The sequence below is a fragment of the Branchiostoma lanceolatum genome, chromosome 2, assembly GCF_035083965.1.
Source record: "Branchiostoma lanceolatum isolate klBraLanc5 chromosome 2, klBraLanc5.hap2, whole genome shotgun sequence".
Lineage (NCBI taxonomy): Eukaryota > Metazoa > Chordata > Leptocardii > Amphioxiformes > Branchiostomatidae > Branchiostoma > Branchiostoma lanceolatum.
The window spans coordinates 33,644,377-33,662,077 of NC_089723.1; the positions used below are offsets into that span (position 1 = coordinate 33,644,377).

A 17,701-nucleotide genomic window follows, 5' to 3' on the forward strand; every position below is an offset into this window, starting at 1 on the left:
TACAACATGGCACAGATAGGATCTAGAAATTCCGGGAAAAGTCACAAATTTAGATCTAGATGGCTTCTTTTGAAGATCAACAAACCATTCAGCCTTACAACTAAAATGTTTCAGAAATCACAAATATGCAGTAAATCATCTTTCCACAATTTATTGCAGGCATGCCTGATCTATAGCTATCGGCCTATTTGTATTATCGTAACATTTCTCGAAGGTCAAAGGTCATCTGATCTTTGAAAACACCCGGAAGTGACACAGTCTGGCCGCGGCCTGCGCGCACTATTCTGAGAGAGATATCTTAACAATCTTTCATCCCCTGCGTAAACGTTTTATATTGTCACAGCCTCCGTATTACAAACTACAAGTGTGAGAAGTTTGAAGGTCCAGAGATATCCCATTTTCACACTGTGCGTAAAAGTGCGACGGCCGTCTCGTGCGCCAAACTAGTATGCGACCTGCGACTGTACACGGCATACTTAATACACAGACTGAAGCTCACTCGGCACATGTTCGCAGCGAAAACTCACAATTCCCGTTGCCGCATTGGTATGTAACTTGGTATATCGCTAGCTAGGTTGCGTGTGGTGATGCACGTTGTCTATTTTACAATGTAACAGTGACTATACGATCATAGCAAGTAGGACATTTTCGTACCCCGTATCTGCCTGAAGTATTGCAGTCAAGCGTAACGGGTTATAACATGGTCGCTATGCCAAGGCAGTGGCCCTTACCATTAATTATAGGGGTGCAATTTCGATATTGCATTGACGATAAAAGTAGTTACGGCGTAACAAAGACATTGTGCATCACCACGCCGAACCAGGCAAACGATATGCCAAGTTACACACCAATGCGACAACGGGATCGTGAGTTATAGCTGCGAACGCGCAAACAAATGCATTCCCAATACTCCCAGAAGGAGGTATTCCTCCTTCCCGGAGTAACAAGCTTTTCAGCCGTATTTGTTGATCGCCAGAAGTTCGCCAAAGTCGAGCTAACGTATCTGTCGCCTGAAAATCACTTTGAACGCGGCGCCAACGAACATCGACCGATCCCTACAAATCGGGCGATGATCGAGATAATACCGTACGCAGTACTGCCGAAAATATCATTTAGAGCTCGCATACTCATAGGGCGATCGATTTTCCGGCTGTGCGACTGAGTCGGGGCATCAAGCTAACTGTTACTTACCTACTCTGAATTAGGCGATTTTTGGTTTCAATTAAGACGTATACTTTTAATAGTGTTCCATATGCAGTATGTGATGAATCCTGAGATCATCCACACCTCTAATATACCAAGTTATGCTTATATTTTCACAATAAACGACGCAGTGTAGTTGTGTACAAAATCTATATTTACAATTTGTTAAAACTCCAGGACCATAGGATGTATCAAAGCATTTACATTCTATGCTAAATAGATGAGAAGAAAAACAAAATGCCGTGTCCCAACAGGGACAGTTAGTGGCAACACAACGTCAGGCCAATATATGTGGACATCATGCGTTATTTCAGTTATACAATAATAGTATTTAATTCTTATGGTTCCAAATGTTAAATAGCAAAACATTTCACGATTTCACGATTCCGAATTCTGTCGGGAAAAAGTTACCTATCCAATATTCATTGTGACTGTTTCAAGCTACATTGCATACCACAACCTCAAAAGTCAGCGATCTGTTCCACAATTATAGAATAATTGTATGCATATGTCAGCTTCAGTTCCATTCAGTTTAGTACTCTTGTGTCTGTATCTTACAAACCTTAAGAAATCAGAAGTTATCCAAGAATTGCACATCATGAGTTGTTATTGCTTTAACAGGGTATTCCCGTGGTAGATTGCATATTTTCATCCATACATAGTTTTGTTGAACTAAAACACAGTCTACGCCAATAACATTTACTCAAGCAACTGGATAAGACTTTATCCAGAGCCCTGAGTAATTGTTTTTTGGTGTATCTTATTACCTGGATGTTTAACCTTCATCGACGTAAAACACAGTCTACTTCTGTTAACCATGTGTTGTTAAACCTATCTATCATGTTTTGTTGTCGAACTGTTTGTATACATATTCCGTTAATCAGCGTTTTCATAGTCTGTATACTGTTTCAATCACTCCCGTATTTGATGGGGAGGTTATATCCGAGGCGGAAGTGGCTACCTGAAGATCTGAACTCGGTACTTCGGTAGAGCCACACACAGCGTACACAGTTCACTTAATGTCCAAACAAACGTAGCCGATGCCCAGCCAACAACATGGCAGCGGTCACAAAGCTGGTGAACTTGGAAACTCCTGCAGAAGTCCAGGACCTACCCCCGGAACTGCAGGGCCCCGCGTCGTTAATAAGATCGTCTGGGAGGTAGAGGGAGAGCGAATAGTCTGATTAGTGCTATATGTATTTCTATGCACATTGATACATATGTGCATATTACGGATTCAAGAAAAGTCTTCACAAAATAGCATTGCGGAATCTCTTCTGCCTAGTTTCTTAAAACTAACTAGAAAGGCAACATTTGCGAGCAAATACAGCATGTTTAGCCATACTCCTCGCCATGCAAAAAATGGACTCTCCCCAAATAACAATGGACCATTCTAAAATACTTGCACTAAAAAAATGAATCACCCCAGTCCAAAACTGAGTCTTCCAGTAGCACCTCAACACAATATGGACCAGTCCACAACCATATCCACTAATTGATTAACACTTCTGCTAAAGAATGGACTTTTTCATAATCATTCCAGCTCAAAATTGAAAGAAATAATTAAAGAATCCTCCCCTTGCAAGAATGGGATATTCCGTGCCATTTCCATGTAAACCAGTCGAAAAATATCCGCTGAAAATTACACTCTTGCGCATAATCAACCCAGTTCAAAATTGAATTAAAAAAGATCAGCCCCAGGGAAGAATGAAGTTTTCCATAGTATACATATGAAGATTTGACAGGAGACGAAGGAAATGACCAAAAACAACATATTTGGGTCAATTCAAAGTCACCGAGAGGGTTTTAATATAATATTTGTAATATGTTTGAACTATTTTGATTAAAAGAATGTCTAAGTCACAACAGTTCTAAAGTGTTCAAACAATTAGAATTGAAACTTATAACATGTTTGAACTCATTTCACATACGTTGGAAACATTTCGAACGTAACTACACAAAAATCTCTTTATTTAGAACAGTTTCAAACCATCTATCCAAATGTTTCAATGTTCGAACAATTTGTAACAAAAGATTTTCACAATTGCCCTCATAAACGAAGGTGCTAAGTCCTCCTGTGTGTTTCTGCCTATTTTCGGTGGCCGCGCTAGACCACCAGCGGATTTGTTTTGACGGAGCGTCACCCGCGCGCGACGATGTACACTGTTCGGCACCGCTAATATCCGGCATTTTCCCGCTCCAAAACACTCCACAAGACCCACGTTTTTAGTGTTTTGCCTCTTGTGCAACACGATTCGATTTGCATTACTAACGGGACGAAAATGATAGAAAAAATTCACCCCGTCCCGGCGTCCGTCCCAAAAACATGAACGACATGAAAATATATTTTCTTACAGATTCAATCACAAAAATCAACAGCATGGGATTCCAAATTTTCGCAACGGCCGACCATTTATCATGGTTGAACTTCCTTCCAAGGCGTGCGATAGATAAACATTCCCGGCACATAATAGTCACTAGTACCAGACTAACGCAAGCTCATGATGATAATAGGGAGAAAGTTTGTCAGTGAAGTTTGGCCACCAGAGGGTACATTCATTTAACGTTACAAGCTAGCGCAAAGGGGCGAATCATTGACCTTACCGGGGACTGACTCTACTGGCCTAATCATTCCTTTTTTGCCGAATTCTACGATCCATACGCCCGTACGTAGGACATGTAGGAAGGCACCGCCTACCACCCGCCTTTGATCATGTATGAAGTCGGCGGCAGAGAGAGATCATCAATCAATTTTGACAGGAGTGTCGCGCCAGTCTGAGGAGAAACGATCTCCCGTGTTGTGTTGAAGAATTTGGAATTTGAAAATATCTGGAATAACTAATGCTAGAATAAACATTCACAAAATCATTGATTTAACTTGTTTTCTGTTATAAAATTTCCTAAACTGCAATTTAACCACTGAGTTTAAGGGAACATGGTGTTTTCCCGATAATCACGTTAAATGTTTATGTCCGGTCTTTCCTCCTCGTAAGCAAACTTCAAGCTTGGCCAGGTGCAAGGCACTCGGGGTCAATGACCTGTAGGTCATATGTAGTATTGAAAGTGACAGAAGTGGCAAATATTGTCAAGAATGCCCAAAATAAATCGTTTTGAATATATGTATGCCAAAAATGGGAATGTAGTCCTTTAAATATTTGTTCAAGCCACATATACAGCAAATTTCAGGTCATTCGGTTGAAATACAAGGGCGCAGGAGGCCAAGATATGCTAAAAATAGCCTAAAAACCTCAATAAAATCACTTTCAAGGTCAATATCAAAAAAAGGAAAAGAACGTACATTGGTTTTTGCCTACATTACCTCTGTACCAAATTTCAGGTCATTTGGTCAAAAAATGACAGAGATGAATCGATTTGAAGATTTGACAGGAGAAGAAACATGAGAGAAAACAATATGTTGAGCCATACTTATGGCTAAACATAATTAAGTAAGCCCTCATGGGTACAGGTAGCTGTAGTGAGTAAGGTAAGTCCTATCAGCAGACGATAGTCCGTCTAGATTAGTCACCCTTTGATTTTAATGTACATTTTGTAGTCACTTTGACTATAACGATATGTAACTTGTCTTCAGGACGAAAGCCGTTATGTATTCTGTCACTGTTTAGTATATAATAGTATATTTACATGACTGTGTGTTAAGTTGCATTGTGATGTCTCATTTTGTTCCTTTGTGTTTCCTTTATTGGTAACTCAACTAGCCCAATCAACCGTGTAAATTTTACAAGATCCGCCGTACTTGATGATAATGGCAACAACCCTAACCGAAACGTACATCTATTCTACTTAAATTATTCCCCTTACCTGTCTCCTTCTGAAGGCTAGGCATGTATCGGTCCCAGAATGCACACTGCTTGCTCCTCGGTCCGCTCAACATCCGGGTCCCTTCGGTGTCCAGGATCATGTACTCCCGCCCCTCCTCTGTGTACGGCCGCCAGATGTCATCGGTCGGGTCGTCAGCTGTCCTCTTGTTTGGGTTACTGTGGCAATCATAAACGATGTTGTATCGAAAATGTTATGTCAGCTACTGTGTGGAAAATTTATTTCATCTACAAAGCTCTTTATACAAGCGTTTATACCTAAGCCGACGTTTCGGTGACTACCGGCTGACTAGTAATAAACCGTTATGAGGGGGATGTTAACTAAGTCACGTTTAGGACTGCACTCTTCACACTGCAGCAGCGACACCTAGCTGCAGTGCGAAATAGAACCAGTCAGTGTCGCCATGAGGAAGGTGACAGATACTGAGATAGTCACCATTATGTCGGCTTAGGCATAAGCACTTGGTTATGTAGGAAGAAATTTTCATCCAGTGACTTTCCAAGCTGATGAAACTATTCACGGAAGCTACTGTGTGAGCTCAGAAAGGTATTAAATGTAGAGTCCCCAAACATGTTCACTTTAGAACGTAACATTTCATGCATACTTGATACGATGATAAAGTGTTTTAGATATTTCCCTGGAGCTTCCTTCATACATACAGCTTTCAAACATACCTTATTGAAAGAGATTCAGACGTAAAATACTGTTTTAGAGCCTTCAAGAAGGGCTTAACACCTACCCGGTCCTGGCGAAGTTGGTCCAGTACCGCATCATCCTGCGGGCGAGTTCCCCTTCCTCGGCGGTGTAGTTCCACTTCGGATCGATAGGGAGTCCGAAGATGAACTCTATCTCGTACCCATGCATGGCGCCCATCCAGTGTGGCCAGGCCAAGTTCGAGGCCACCTGCGCGAACTCGTACACATATGCTGTCCTGCCGTGGTTGACGTGGGCCTTCCCCACGGCCATTGTCGGACAGACGAAGAAGGGGTCCCCGAAGACGCTATCCAGCGCGTCTCGGTACATGGTGTCTTGGTCCACGTGCAGCCAGTCCGTGTACTCAAACGCAGTAGCTTCAACCGTGATGTCGTTCAACCGCGGGTGGCAAAACGCTATGTCTCCTACAAACGTTTCCCTGTCGATAATGCTGTCCGTATCCTTGTCGAAACCAGGAACTCCGTACACTAACCAGAAATTCCCCTCGTCCTTGACAAACCCAACAAGGATATCAATGTCTTTGAAATTACCTTCTGCGTACATCTCAGCAGGATCCTCTGTAAGGAACCTTCCGTCCTTGATAGGCGGGAAAGGGATGTCAGCAAGGAAGTGCGCGTCAGACAAGTCGACGACATTCCACTCGTGGTCTAGGATGGTCTGAGCTGAGACCTCTCTGAGGCAGGCTACGAGTACATCCATGTCCTCCTCATCTGCCGAACACCCGATATCTATGGCCAGGGCCTTGCTGCGCTGCCGTGCTTGTTCGCTAGGTGTCACTGCCCATGGAGCGAGCGCGGACGCACTATGCATCATTGCCCTCTGGAACAGGTCCCTGCTCATGGGAGACAGCATGTGGAAGTTCACGCTCGCGGCGCCTGCGCTCTCTCCGAATATGGTGACCTTCCCCGGGTCACCTCCGAACGCTTGTATGTTCTGTTGAACCCACTGCAGCGCAAGGTGTTGATCCAGGAGTCCGGCATTTCCAGGCGCGGCTTCTGACCCGGTGTACAGGAACCCGAGGGCGCCCAGCCGGTAGTTCATGGAGACCACCACGACGTCCTCCATGCGTGCCAGGTATCTTCCGTCGTACACGTCTAAGGACGACGTACCCCTGAAACGGACAGCCATAGAATTTGAATTTATTGGACGTTCAACTAACATTTCAACTTAAAACTGTTTGGGCCGAAATCACTCTGTTTTCAGGGTGGTCTAGATCTGATGTGTCTTAGTGAAGATGAGTTCACGTGCAACATCTGGTATAGACATCATGCTCCATGATGGCAAAGTGCCCTGATTCTACAGGAAAGTAGGACAGGGTAGTCTCATATGATTTTTGGTTCAATTTAGCGGAAAAGGTTAAGCCTTCCCATATGTTTTTCCTTTGCACGCATCAAATCAAATCAATACATCAATTCACTCCACCCCCTCCCGTGACAATTTCACCAAAACATTACAAAGTGCTCCTCAAATACTGTAAAGGGAAAAGTGTTCGCGGTGGTTTTAAGTTCGTGGTGAAGAGGCCACCGTGCGATAACCGCTAACAAAATTGAAATCACAGCGATAATTTTCCCTTTTACAGTAGTTCCCACGATGAGTATTGAATATACTCACGAGAAGAAGCCTCCTCCGTAGATCCAGACCAGGACGGTGGCTCCCGTGGGGGCGGGGGACGGCTGCCACACGTTCAGGTACAGGCAGTCCTCGCTGATGGGCGTGTTCGGGTTCCACATCTCCGCTCCGTGGAACCCTGGGAACGCCTCGTCCGGCGCCAGCATACAGGAGTTAGGGAACCTACAGAGAACACACCGCACTGGGGTCTTACAAACGATTCTAGATTCACATGGATTAAAGCATTCAGGAGTTAGGGAACCTACGTGTTACAGGGTGCACTGGGGTCTTACAAACGATTCTAGATCAACATGGATTCAAGCATACAGGAGTTAGGGAACCTATAGGGGACACACCGCACTGGGGTCTTACAAACGATTCTAGATTCACATGGATTCAAGCATTCAGGAGTTAGGGAACCTACGTGTTACAGGGTGCACTGGGGTCTTACAAACGATTCTAGATCAACATGGATTCAAGCATACAGGAGTTAGGGAACCTATAGGGGACACACCGCATGGGGTCTTACAAACTATTCTAAATGAACGTGGATTCAAGCATACAGGAGTTAGGGAACCTTCAGGGGACACACTGGGGTCTTACACACGATTCTAGATGAACATGGATCCTGTCTTCCAAGTGACATACAAAAATCGTATTCACACAACAAAAGTACAGCGCCTTCTAAGGTATTCTTCAACTATGCATAACAAAAGTACGGCGCCTTCTAGGGTATTCTTCAACTAAGACTAAGATACATACCTACAAACAAACAAACAAGTGGACATATGCGACGCAATTGTCCACCGATTTTACTTTTTTTTTACTCACGGGTGTCATGTTCTCTGTAATTTGAATCCAAAACATTATTCTGGATCTGTCAGTTTCCGTGATCTACAATGTATGTGGCCTTTGAACTCTATTTAGCAAACCAATTATTTCATCGCGTGTTAGCAAAGAATTTGTTGTCAGTTCAGTGACTTCGAACAGACCAAGGAGGTCAAAACCTTTTCAAAATAACTGAAATTCATGGTTGATGAAAGATCGCCGTACTCATTATGCTACGATCGCCCTCTACTGCAAAGGTCATCTATGTTTCATCTAAGTTACTTTCATATACATTTCCTCTGTGATTTTGATACCAAATAGTTTCCGAAGAAATCGTACGTACTGTGTGGCTTCATAGACGTCGGTCCACGAATCTGCCGGCTCCGGTGCTTTGAATCTCAGGTCTCCGATGGGCGGCTTGGCGAAAGGAATCCCCAAAAATGCGTTGACCTTCCTTCCCAAGACGTCAAGCTCAAGTCCACTGACCTGTCCGGCTGACGTCGTTACGACTGACGTCGCGGCGTCAACAGATGTCCGTACCAACACCAGGAGAGGTAGAATCTGTAGCAACAGTCGCGATGCCATTCTGCTTTGGTTTGGTCTGATTTGGTTTGTCGAACACTTATCTCAAAACCGAGGAGTTCAGCAACTGATCTGTCCCTTGCCGTGACCCACGCTTTCTGCCGGAATCACCGAGAACCCGGGTCCGTTCTGCCCAGTGATACAATGGCGGTATTCACAGCCCGCACAACGCTTCACAGTTCCGCCCACGGACAGTCGTCTCTATTCTCGTCGCCCTTTCATCCCTCAACGTGAAGTTTGGGGATCTTTGAGGTCTGGCGTCTGGAATCTTGAGTGTCCCTTCCTGGACCTTCAGTTCTGCATCGCTTTATACGGGGAAGAATCGTTGGCTTTGCCGTTTGCGGGTAGTTGTAGCCCAGCATTGACCGCCGACTGCAAGGGAAAATAAGATGTTAAGCGCAAAGCCTCAGGGCTTGATTGACAGTTCGTCGCCACAGTTTTAATCCCTGTCCAAGTAGGGAAGGCATCAAAACAATCTGCATAAGGAGCATCAAAACCGGATATAGAGTAGGTGCTATCCCCTTCAAATGTAAACACACACACAGCAGCAGCAACATCAACAACACACATTCATACACACACACTTATTTCACACACACATAAAGAGGGAGAAAGAGAGAGAGAGAGTGGGGGAGAGAGAGAGAGGGAGAGAGAGAGAGAGGGAGAGAGAGAGATAGGTGGATAGATACAGAGAGAGACAGACACAGAGTATACCCAAAAAGCCAACATTGTTTAAAGACGTAGACACGTATGAAACAAAAGGTCAGTAACTTTTTCCTATCAATCATGCAGTCTCAGCGAACAATACGTGCAACATATTGAAGAACATTTGCCCGCTACCTAGATACCCTCCCGAACACTATTCTAGAAATCCTTCACCTCCAGGGGCGGAATACAAAGTGCAAACTCTGCATGCTAAAGAGCGCAGGAATGTACTGAATATAGCTAAAGAATATGTTTGCCCCCCAGGCTTCGTGCTCCTTATTTGTTCAAATCCAAAGCGCTGAACAAGCGAGTCAGTTGAACACTGACCCACTCGTGGGAAAACGACTGACGCAGTCCGAGATGAATGACGCTCCGATCCATCCGTCTTAATTTGTCCAGCCCCTGCTGAAAAGTCCAGTTGCTCCTGCCAATGTTTAGTTAACCTTTGCCGGAAATGTTTATAACACAGTTGAATTCAAAATTCGACGTTGCCAATTAAGACACGACGATTCGTTTTGCAGAAGAACAGGATTCTACCACCGGAAGGCAAAATTGATGTTTCGCAGGAAAAGTAATTTTCTGAAATAAATATATGACAATTCCATCTGTCCATGCAATGAGACAGACTTACTCTGTGTAGTTTCTGCCATGCTCGTGTTACGAGCTTCCAGGTTTCAAATGACGTAACGGAGAAAAAGAAAATTTCCCATCTTTGAATGACTTTCCTGGATGTGGATGGCAATTGCTGTAAACAATGGGACATAATTCCTGCTGTTAGTAAGATGTTTCTCTCCCTCAACATTTTACACGACGGTACGACATGGAAACATTAAAGTTCACAGGTGTTTTAACACTTTTACCATTGTCTGGAATCTTCATGCATTGAGAGGTATGTAATCTGAGTATCAAAGTCTCAATCTAAACTGGCGAAACAGCACCTCTGTACGATGTTATTTGGTACTGCATCTTTTTTCTCTTGTCCTTTCATTCGATTGACCCCTCTCCCATTAAAAGAGAACACAGAAAGCGTTTTGTTGTAATTCTGTTGTTCTTCGCTCCCTTGCTTGCACCATTAGTCACAGACAACTGCATCGGCGGACATGCCTACATTCATAGAGGAAAACGGAAGCCCTGAATGTATTTTCTACCATGATTTCATGTGACATATGCATCGTTCGACGTATTTGCCACATTTGTGGAAGGATTGACATAACAGGTGACTATCACCTTTTTCAAGATGTCAACCCGGACCAGACTGTAAGGTTTGATCCACTCACACCGGGAAGGACCCCTACTCTTTTCGACAAGAGTGATGGGTTCTTTAACATGCTCGAGGTGTGGCTCTCCTCAAACACGGGACCTCCATTTAACGTCCACAGCCCTAACCGATTGAAGCTAGGTATTCTACCTGAGTGAAAAAAGTCGTGTCAAGTGTCTTTCCCAAGGGCTCAACGTCAACGGGACAAATCAGGGGACCCCGGATTTGAACCCAGGGCCTCTGGGTTCTGGACCAAACACCCTGCCACTGAGCCACCGAGACGCCATCAGACGTCCACGGTAGTATGTAGTCAGGTTATGTCAGACGGGGAGACGAACACGCTAATTTATGCCCCGTGATTTCCTGAAAAATCTTCCTCGACATCCCGCACATTTGCAAATCTTCACCTGCTTATTTTGAAGAGAACAAATGTAGATGGCCCATGGCAGGAGGACCCCGGGTGATTGGGCATTTCCTTGCGGTCCGTTATCCTGGTGAAGAACTGATTAGTGCGGGGGCATCTCACATCGCCCCTAATGCGGTTGGGATGGTAATTCAATAGGATATTATTGAGCGCGTCGCCAGTGATCATCAAAAGAGGTCAGGGAGGGCCAGACTCGGTCAGGCGAGTCAAAAGGCTGATCCAATCAGTATTCTACCAACAGTTGTCGCAGGGTACTGTAAATGCAGAAATGTTCGCGGTGGTTTTATGTTCGCGGCTTTCGCGGCGACGTTTCAACGCGAACTTAAAACCACCGCGAACATTTTTGTCCAATACTGTAGCAGTATGTGACTATGCCGCTGCCGCAAACTTAAAACCCCCGCAAACACTCCATTTTCGCCTTAGCGCGAAATAAAAACCACGCGAACTTCTTTGTATCCTAACTTTTCAATAATTGATTATTCCCCCATTCCACTAGGGCGGCGACCTTACTGCGACCTCAAATATGACAGAGCGCTCAAAGCATTTTATGGATGATGAAAAAACGAACCCTTTTACGCTTTGTGTCTTGTTGTCTTTTCAGTAATACTTGTACATTTTGCGGGATATTCCAATTATGAAGTCAGGGTTACGCACATCTCTTTTAGGTCACAGCGAGGTCGCAGCGTGATCGCCGTCTGGTGGAATGCATATGGGGGCCTAAGTAAATAGATACGTCACCATGTTATCCATAATTAGAAAAATGCATTCTCTAGAATAGGTAGCTTCGTTTATTCTGCGAATCGTCTTTGCCGGGTTCAGAACCAAGTCAGAGATAATGAAGGGTATTCCCTTTCTGTTCTATCTCTTTCCCTGGGTCATATGCATAATCCCAACAGACAGATCGTATTTGGCTGAAGATTGGAAAATTCTCGGAGCTGCCATCTCACCGCCCCTACTAATGCAATTTGAGCAGTAATTCAATATAATGTTATTGAGCACGTCGCCAATTAATGGGTGGTGGGGAAACCCACATTAGGGCGGGTCCGGTCCGTTCAATCAAATCTAGAACAGAGAATACAGACGGAGGAGGGTTAGTCCACCTAGGCAGTCTTACGTGCTCATACATTCAATGAACCATAATCACAGGTTTTCTTTAGTATTCAAGAACAGGCACTCTGGGTCGGCTAGCTAACTGTGCCGACTGATAGATAGCATCACATATTCAAGTACATCGAGGGAATATATAACGAGTTTCATTTCATTAGCAAGTTCTTGGTCGAGGGCTAATTGCAACATGAAACAATGTATAGACAAGGTATAAAGTGCAAGTTAACAATGGTGACAAGTGGAACAAGTTTCTATTCTTAGAAATGCTACGGAATACAATCCAAGCCTTTTGGGTTTGACTTCTTTTATATATATACTTACTTCTTACTACTTCTTAATACTATGATGGTTGAATGGATAAGCGAGGTGCAGTAATGACACGGGAATGGCATGGAATTCAGTAGCAGCATTCTGATAAGAGCTTTGCTGTACTGTACTTTCCTTTTTTTTATACATACACTTAGGGCAAGTTAATACTTCTTACTACACTATGATGGACGAATTGAAATAAGCAAAGAGCAGTGCGGCACGGGAATGGCATGGAATCCAGTCGCAGCGTTCTGAAAAGAGCTTTCCTGTGCTTTACTTTTCCCTTGCTATTTTCTAAAAACACAGTGCTGTGCCAATATGGCACGTTTAGCCAAATTCCCCTCTGTCGACAGCTGAAGTGCGGAATCTGCTGGGGTCGGATTCCACGTACTAGTATAGTCCCCGCTACGTCGCCTACACGTAATAGGACTTTTCTCAATCCCACTTTAACATTTAGAACCACGGCCAGATGACATTTTCCGGAGATAGCGGTGAAATACCCAATCGCATTAAGCGAAGTGCTCATTTGGGCAACCCTGGAACAATCAGCTGCGCCTAAAAGCGCAATCAGGGTCCCTACCCATTGTCCTCAATATCACAAGAGGTCAATTTATGCCGTTTATTCCGCGCAGCAAACCGGGGGCAGGGGCACTGATTGCTTTTTGTTGACCATCTCTTTCTTTTTCATATGAACAGAATGCTTACAAGTGTCCATCCCTGACCTGTATATACGCACCTGTCCGGACCCTGTGTTGGGCCATATGTACATTCGGACATTGCCACCTGTACTTCTATTTGAACACTTCTCCAAACGTCGCGTACCCGCACAACGTAAACTTTGTGTATTTGATTCATGGATATTTACATAGGTGTTGAGTTCAAGCTGCGGTCAGTTCGGTCCACATCTGATACTGGTGTCTGTTTTTAAGCTTTTTCATATGTGATATGAAAAAGGTTTAATACACTCAATGGGAAAAACAATGCCATTGTAGTGCTATATGACAATTTCAGTAAATGATACAATTCCAATATATATTACAGTCATCATTGAAAATTGATAATAATAATGAAACTTGTGATGATGTCTTAACATCGGTGTGATCATTGGTCCAAGTGTCTTCATTTGTATGTACAAACATGGGACTACAAACCCAACTTGATATCTTTGAGAGAAACACAACTTGATCGCTAAACTTCTTTAATTGTTCACAATGGTTCTAAACGTTTATTTGCAATGTGTGTGTGACGTCATTGCACGACGGTGTTCAATAGGTGGTCGTGGTGCCGAGGCAAACGGTTGGTAGGCAGTTCCCACGTCCGATCCATGGAACATGGCCTCATTATCTAGAATAAGGGCCAAGCAAGACTCATAGAGAACCAGCCAAAACATTAAGCGGTAACGAATGATAAGTATTGATGTCAATTGATGAAAATTATGAAAACTGAAGAATGCGTACCCTGAAGATCACAAAAGTAAAAGGGATTCACAAAAGTAAAGGGCATTGGGTCAGATGGAACATGACATACACGTACATAGAGGGACGGCGAGACTCAGAACCCACGGTCCAGTTCTTCCGCCCGTGCCATGCGGGTGGTAACGTGAAAAGCTAACAGTTGTCCAAGGGCAACACGGAAATAATCACCAACGATAACCGGGCTGTATAGACCACAACTAAATTCACTGGTCATACCCTTGATGTGTGGGTCCAGACCGAGGGGCCCCGAACAAAAGGCGGAATAATTACAAAGTAATCAAGTCCTCCTTGTGGAGGTCTAGCGGTGTGCAACACGGCCAATATCTGCCCTCTCCACATCACATGCCTGCCCTCCCTTTTAAACGCCTGTCAGACCCTTACCTCCAGTCTTTGTCGTTAATTAGTGATCACGTCAAATGACGTAAAAGTCTTGAATGTAAATTTACTGTATCCACTTACCTAACAAACAGTGGCCTCTCCTCTCTGGGTTGACTTTACAATCCCTCCCGCGCCGTGGTCCCGAGCAAAATGGGTGGCTAGCGAGGCGCCGTGTGAGCGCATCGGAAAAATGTAGCGACTGTATTATCTTAAGAGAAGTCGGGTCAGTGGGTCTTGATCCGTGTTACAATGAAAACAGGACTGTAGCTAAAGATGTCCAGGAGGTAGGAGGCCTTGGGAACCGGTATTGCAACTCTGCAGGGTAGTTTGAGGGGTGGTACGCGAGACGTCGTGGACGGGAGGACGGGCGGGTACCGGCCTGGGATCCCGCGATACCAGCAATGCGCACGTTAGTACGGGGAGCACCTTTATGAGTGGTGCTATCGAGACAGCGTTTTGTTCCTGGCCGCCAACTGGCGACTCTCGTTTGTTCGCCGGCGGCATCACGAGGTGAGGGACGGAGAGGGGCACACATTTACACAACAAGCCGACCTAGATAAAAATAATATATATGTAAGAACTCAGTAAGGCTGAAAACTACTGCTCTTCTTTACCTTCGTGGTTATCAAGAATTAAATAGAAAGTTTTTAAATGTTCTTTAAGTCGTGTAACATCTTCCTCGTCCATTGAGATGAGGATGCAGATCATCGCCTGTACCATCCGGGGTTTACTGAAGAGTCACAGTGACAGTAGTGACAGTGATAGAGACTTAGAACAAACCAGCTTAATGATAATCTTTGTTGCATATTCATTCCCCAGGGGGATGAATGTATGGGTGTCATGCATATGAGGGAATGTATGGATGTCATGCATATGAGAGAAAAGAATGGCAATAAAAACATAATACTAAACACTATACAAATGTACTACCGTACTAGCAGCTTCTTCTCTATTTTAAAACACATGGTGACATAATTGCACACTTCGACCATTACATAAACATATGTACATGACATCAAGTACTTAAAAGTATCCTGCTTTGATATTGTTTCAAATATCTTGTCAAGGTGAATTAATTTGAACCGAGACGCTCTTTTTCATACAATACCCAATCTAGTAAGAAATGCATTTCATATTCAATACGTCATGGCAGAACGAATCTGGTATGTGACTTTGGTACCTTTCGCCTTTTAGTGCGTTTGAAATAAATTTACTTTGACTTAGAATTGGCAGTGATTTCTAAAGTTACCTCAATAGATATACCGACGCAGGACAGTTTTGTCACTGTTTTTACGGGGTTGTTTGTTTTACTGATCAACACGCAATATGATTCAAAATAGTAACATCAATGCTATGGACACTGTGCGTTATTTTAAGTACAATGCAGGGCAAGAAAACGTCAGTCGATGACATATTAATCATTTTTTAAAGATTCCAACCCCACCCCTCTACCCAACTGTCTCGCGATCGGTCCCGACATTTATAAATAATCCGTTTGACGTTTGGAATAGGTCAAAGCAAGTGGCCCGTGGCTCTGCTCCATCTAAATGTCGTATTACTATTCCAGGTCCCGTCATCCGGACAGATTACCACGGGCTCCATGGGAGGCGGGATGGCGTAAATTCCTCCACAATCCCCCCGACCTTTGCGTCATCACCGCCGCTATGTTTAATAATAGATTGTATTTGTTGTCGGTGTCTAAGCCAGCCTATTCATTTTGCCGGCTGGCCCTTTGACCCGAGTTGAATTTGTCTTTTTTTGATAGGTTTCATTTCTTTTGCAGTCAGTGTGGAGTCTACGTCATTGCGGTACTTTACTCGGACGATTGGTTGCTTGTTGATTGAAAAGAAGAACTGGAAATAGCACTGAAACAACACTGCACGTGCAGACTTTATCGCGCAGGAAGGCAAAGGTTACTCTTCCAGCAGAGGTTGGTGGAAAAGACTGTAACAATTTTATCATATGCCCCGTTTTCTGTCGGCACGTTCCATTATAATGGAGAGTGCCTACAGAGAACGGGGCATATGATAACGTCACAGTCTTTTCCACCAACCTCTGCTTGAAGATCCTTGAAGAGTAGGCAAAGGTTACACACAGAAATAACACAAACAATAACTCTGGTCGAGAGATCTGTTGGATCTACTTCGTCGCACCGGCAGAAATATTATGACGACCACACACACACTGAGTACGCACGCACACTGAGATACACAAACACGCACACACGCGCGCGCACACACATACACACACACACACACACACACACACACACACACACACACACACACAAATAAGTACACACGCATATACACACGTACACACACACACACACACACACGACACGTATATTGAAGTCTTCTCTGTGATATTGAATATACATAATTTTTACCTTCGCTAAGAAGGTTATGTTTGTGTGTGTGTGTGTGTGTGTGTGTGTGTGTGTGTGTGTGTGTGTGTGTGTGTGTGTGTGTGTGTGTGTGTGTGTGTGTGTGTGTGTGTGTGTGTGTGTGTGTGTGTGTGACCTTTAGTACAAAAAGCCCATATCGTTCAGTGAAAAGGGCATGCACGGGTTATCGTTTTGTGAAATTCAGCAACTGTTAACTGTTGAAAGCTGATAGCTAGTAAACATGACCTTTTTATGTTAATCATACCTAATATGATTTTGACCCCCTATGTTTATGCTACCAAATTCTGTGGGAATGGTCACATTTCCTAGAGATGCAGTTTGACTTCGTATCGATAGAGGGCAATATCCTATTACCTATTAAACACGAGGAGTCTCGTATTGGCTCGACTTTATTTTGGAGATTTAGCTCGTTGTGGAACTTTCTGAACTGTCAAATTAAGATTGAGTACATGCATAAAAAGCTAGTGTTTATGAATTACAATTTTCAGTTTTACTGATTTCAGTCTCATTAACTTCTATACTATAGTACACAGATGTGCAAAACTGCTTTCCATGACTATTAAATCGCGCTCCTAGCGGCCGGCCCGATGGATACCATCCCTAGCCAGCCAGCGAGAGATTTTGTAAGCGCAGGCAAGATAATTAACCGATAGTTAAACCACCTTTCAATAAACAACTAGTACTAGTATCCAAACATTCATACATATGCGTAGGGTTAGTATGAAATGCATATCTGTACTGATTTTGAGCTTTCGTGCTTTTACTATCATGTGACGACTGTCTACATATATATATATTATACATGAAACCTAAAAATTGAAGACATCAGCGCAGTGTACGTCTTCATTCTGTTCGCTATGTGAGGC

The 17,701-nt window shown here is 43.8% G+C and overlaps 1 protein-coding gene across 1 annotated transcript; it reads right to left on the reverse strand.

The window, feature by feature from the left end:
- Window positions 1-1,339: 1,339 nt before the first annotated feature.
- LOC136428745 (cholinesterase 1) lies at window positions 1,340-14,836 on the reverse strand. Its single transcript, XM_066418480.1, has 6 exons — window positions 14,510-14,836; window positions 8,534-9,144; window positions 7,366-7,545; window positions 5,780-6,865; window positions 5,023-5,198; window positions 1,340-2,356 (listed from the first exon to the last, which is right to left on the reverse strand). Exons 2-6 carry the CDS (start codon window positions 8,773-8,775, stop codon window positions 2,220-2,222), a joined length of 1,821 nt encoding a protein of 606 aa, XP_066274577.1. The 5' UTR covers window positions 8,776-9,144; window positions 14,510-14,836; the 3' UTR covers window positions 1,340-2,219.
- Between the last annotated feature and the right edge of the window lie 2,865 nt (window positions 14,837-17,701).

Bases quoted from the DNA above. Each gene is read 5' to 3' on its own strand.
- LOC136428745 (XM_066418480.1), bottom strand. From the start codon at position 8,775: ATGGCATCGCGACTGTTGCTACAGATTCTACCTCTCCTGGTGTTGGTA. The intron at 7,546-8,533 runs GTACGTACGATT...TGTTCTCTGTAG, and splicing joins GACGTCTATGAAGCCACACA to GTTCCCTAACTCCTGTATGC. The intron at 2,357-5,022 runs GTAAGGGGAATA...TCTACCTCCCAG, and splicing joins TAGCCTTCAGAAGGAGACAG to ACGATCTTATTAACGACGCG.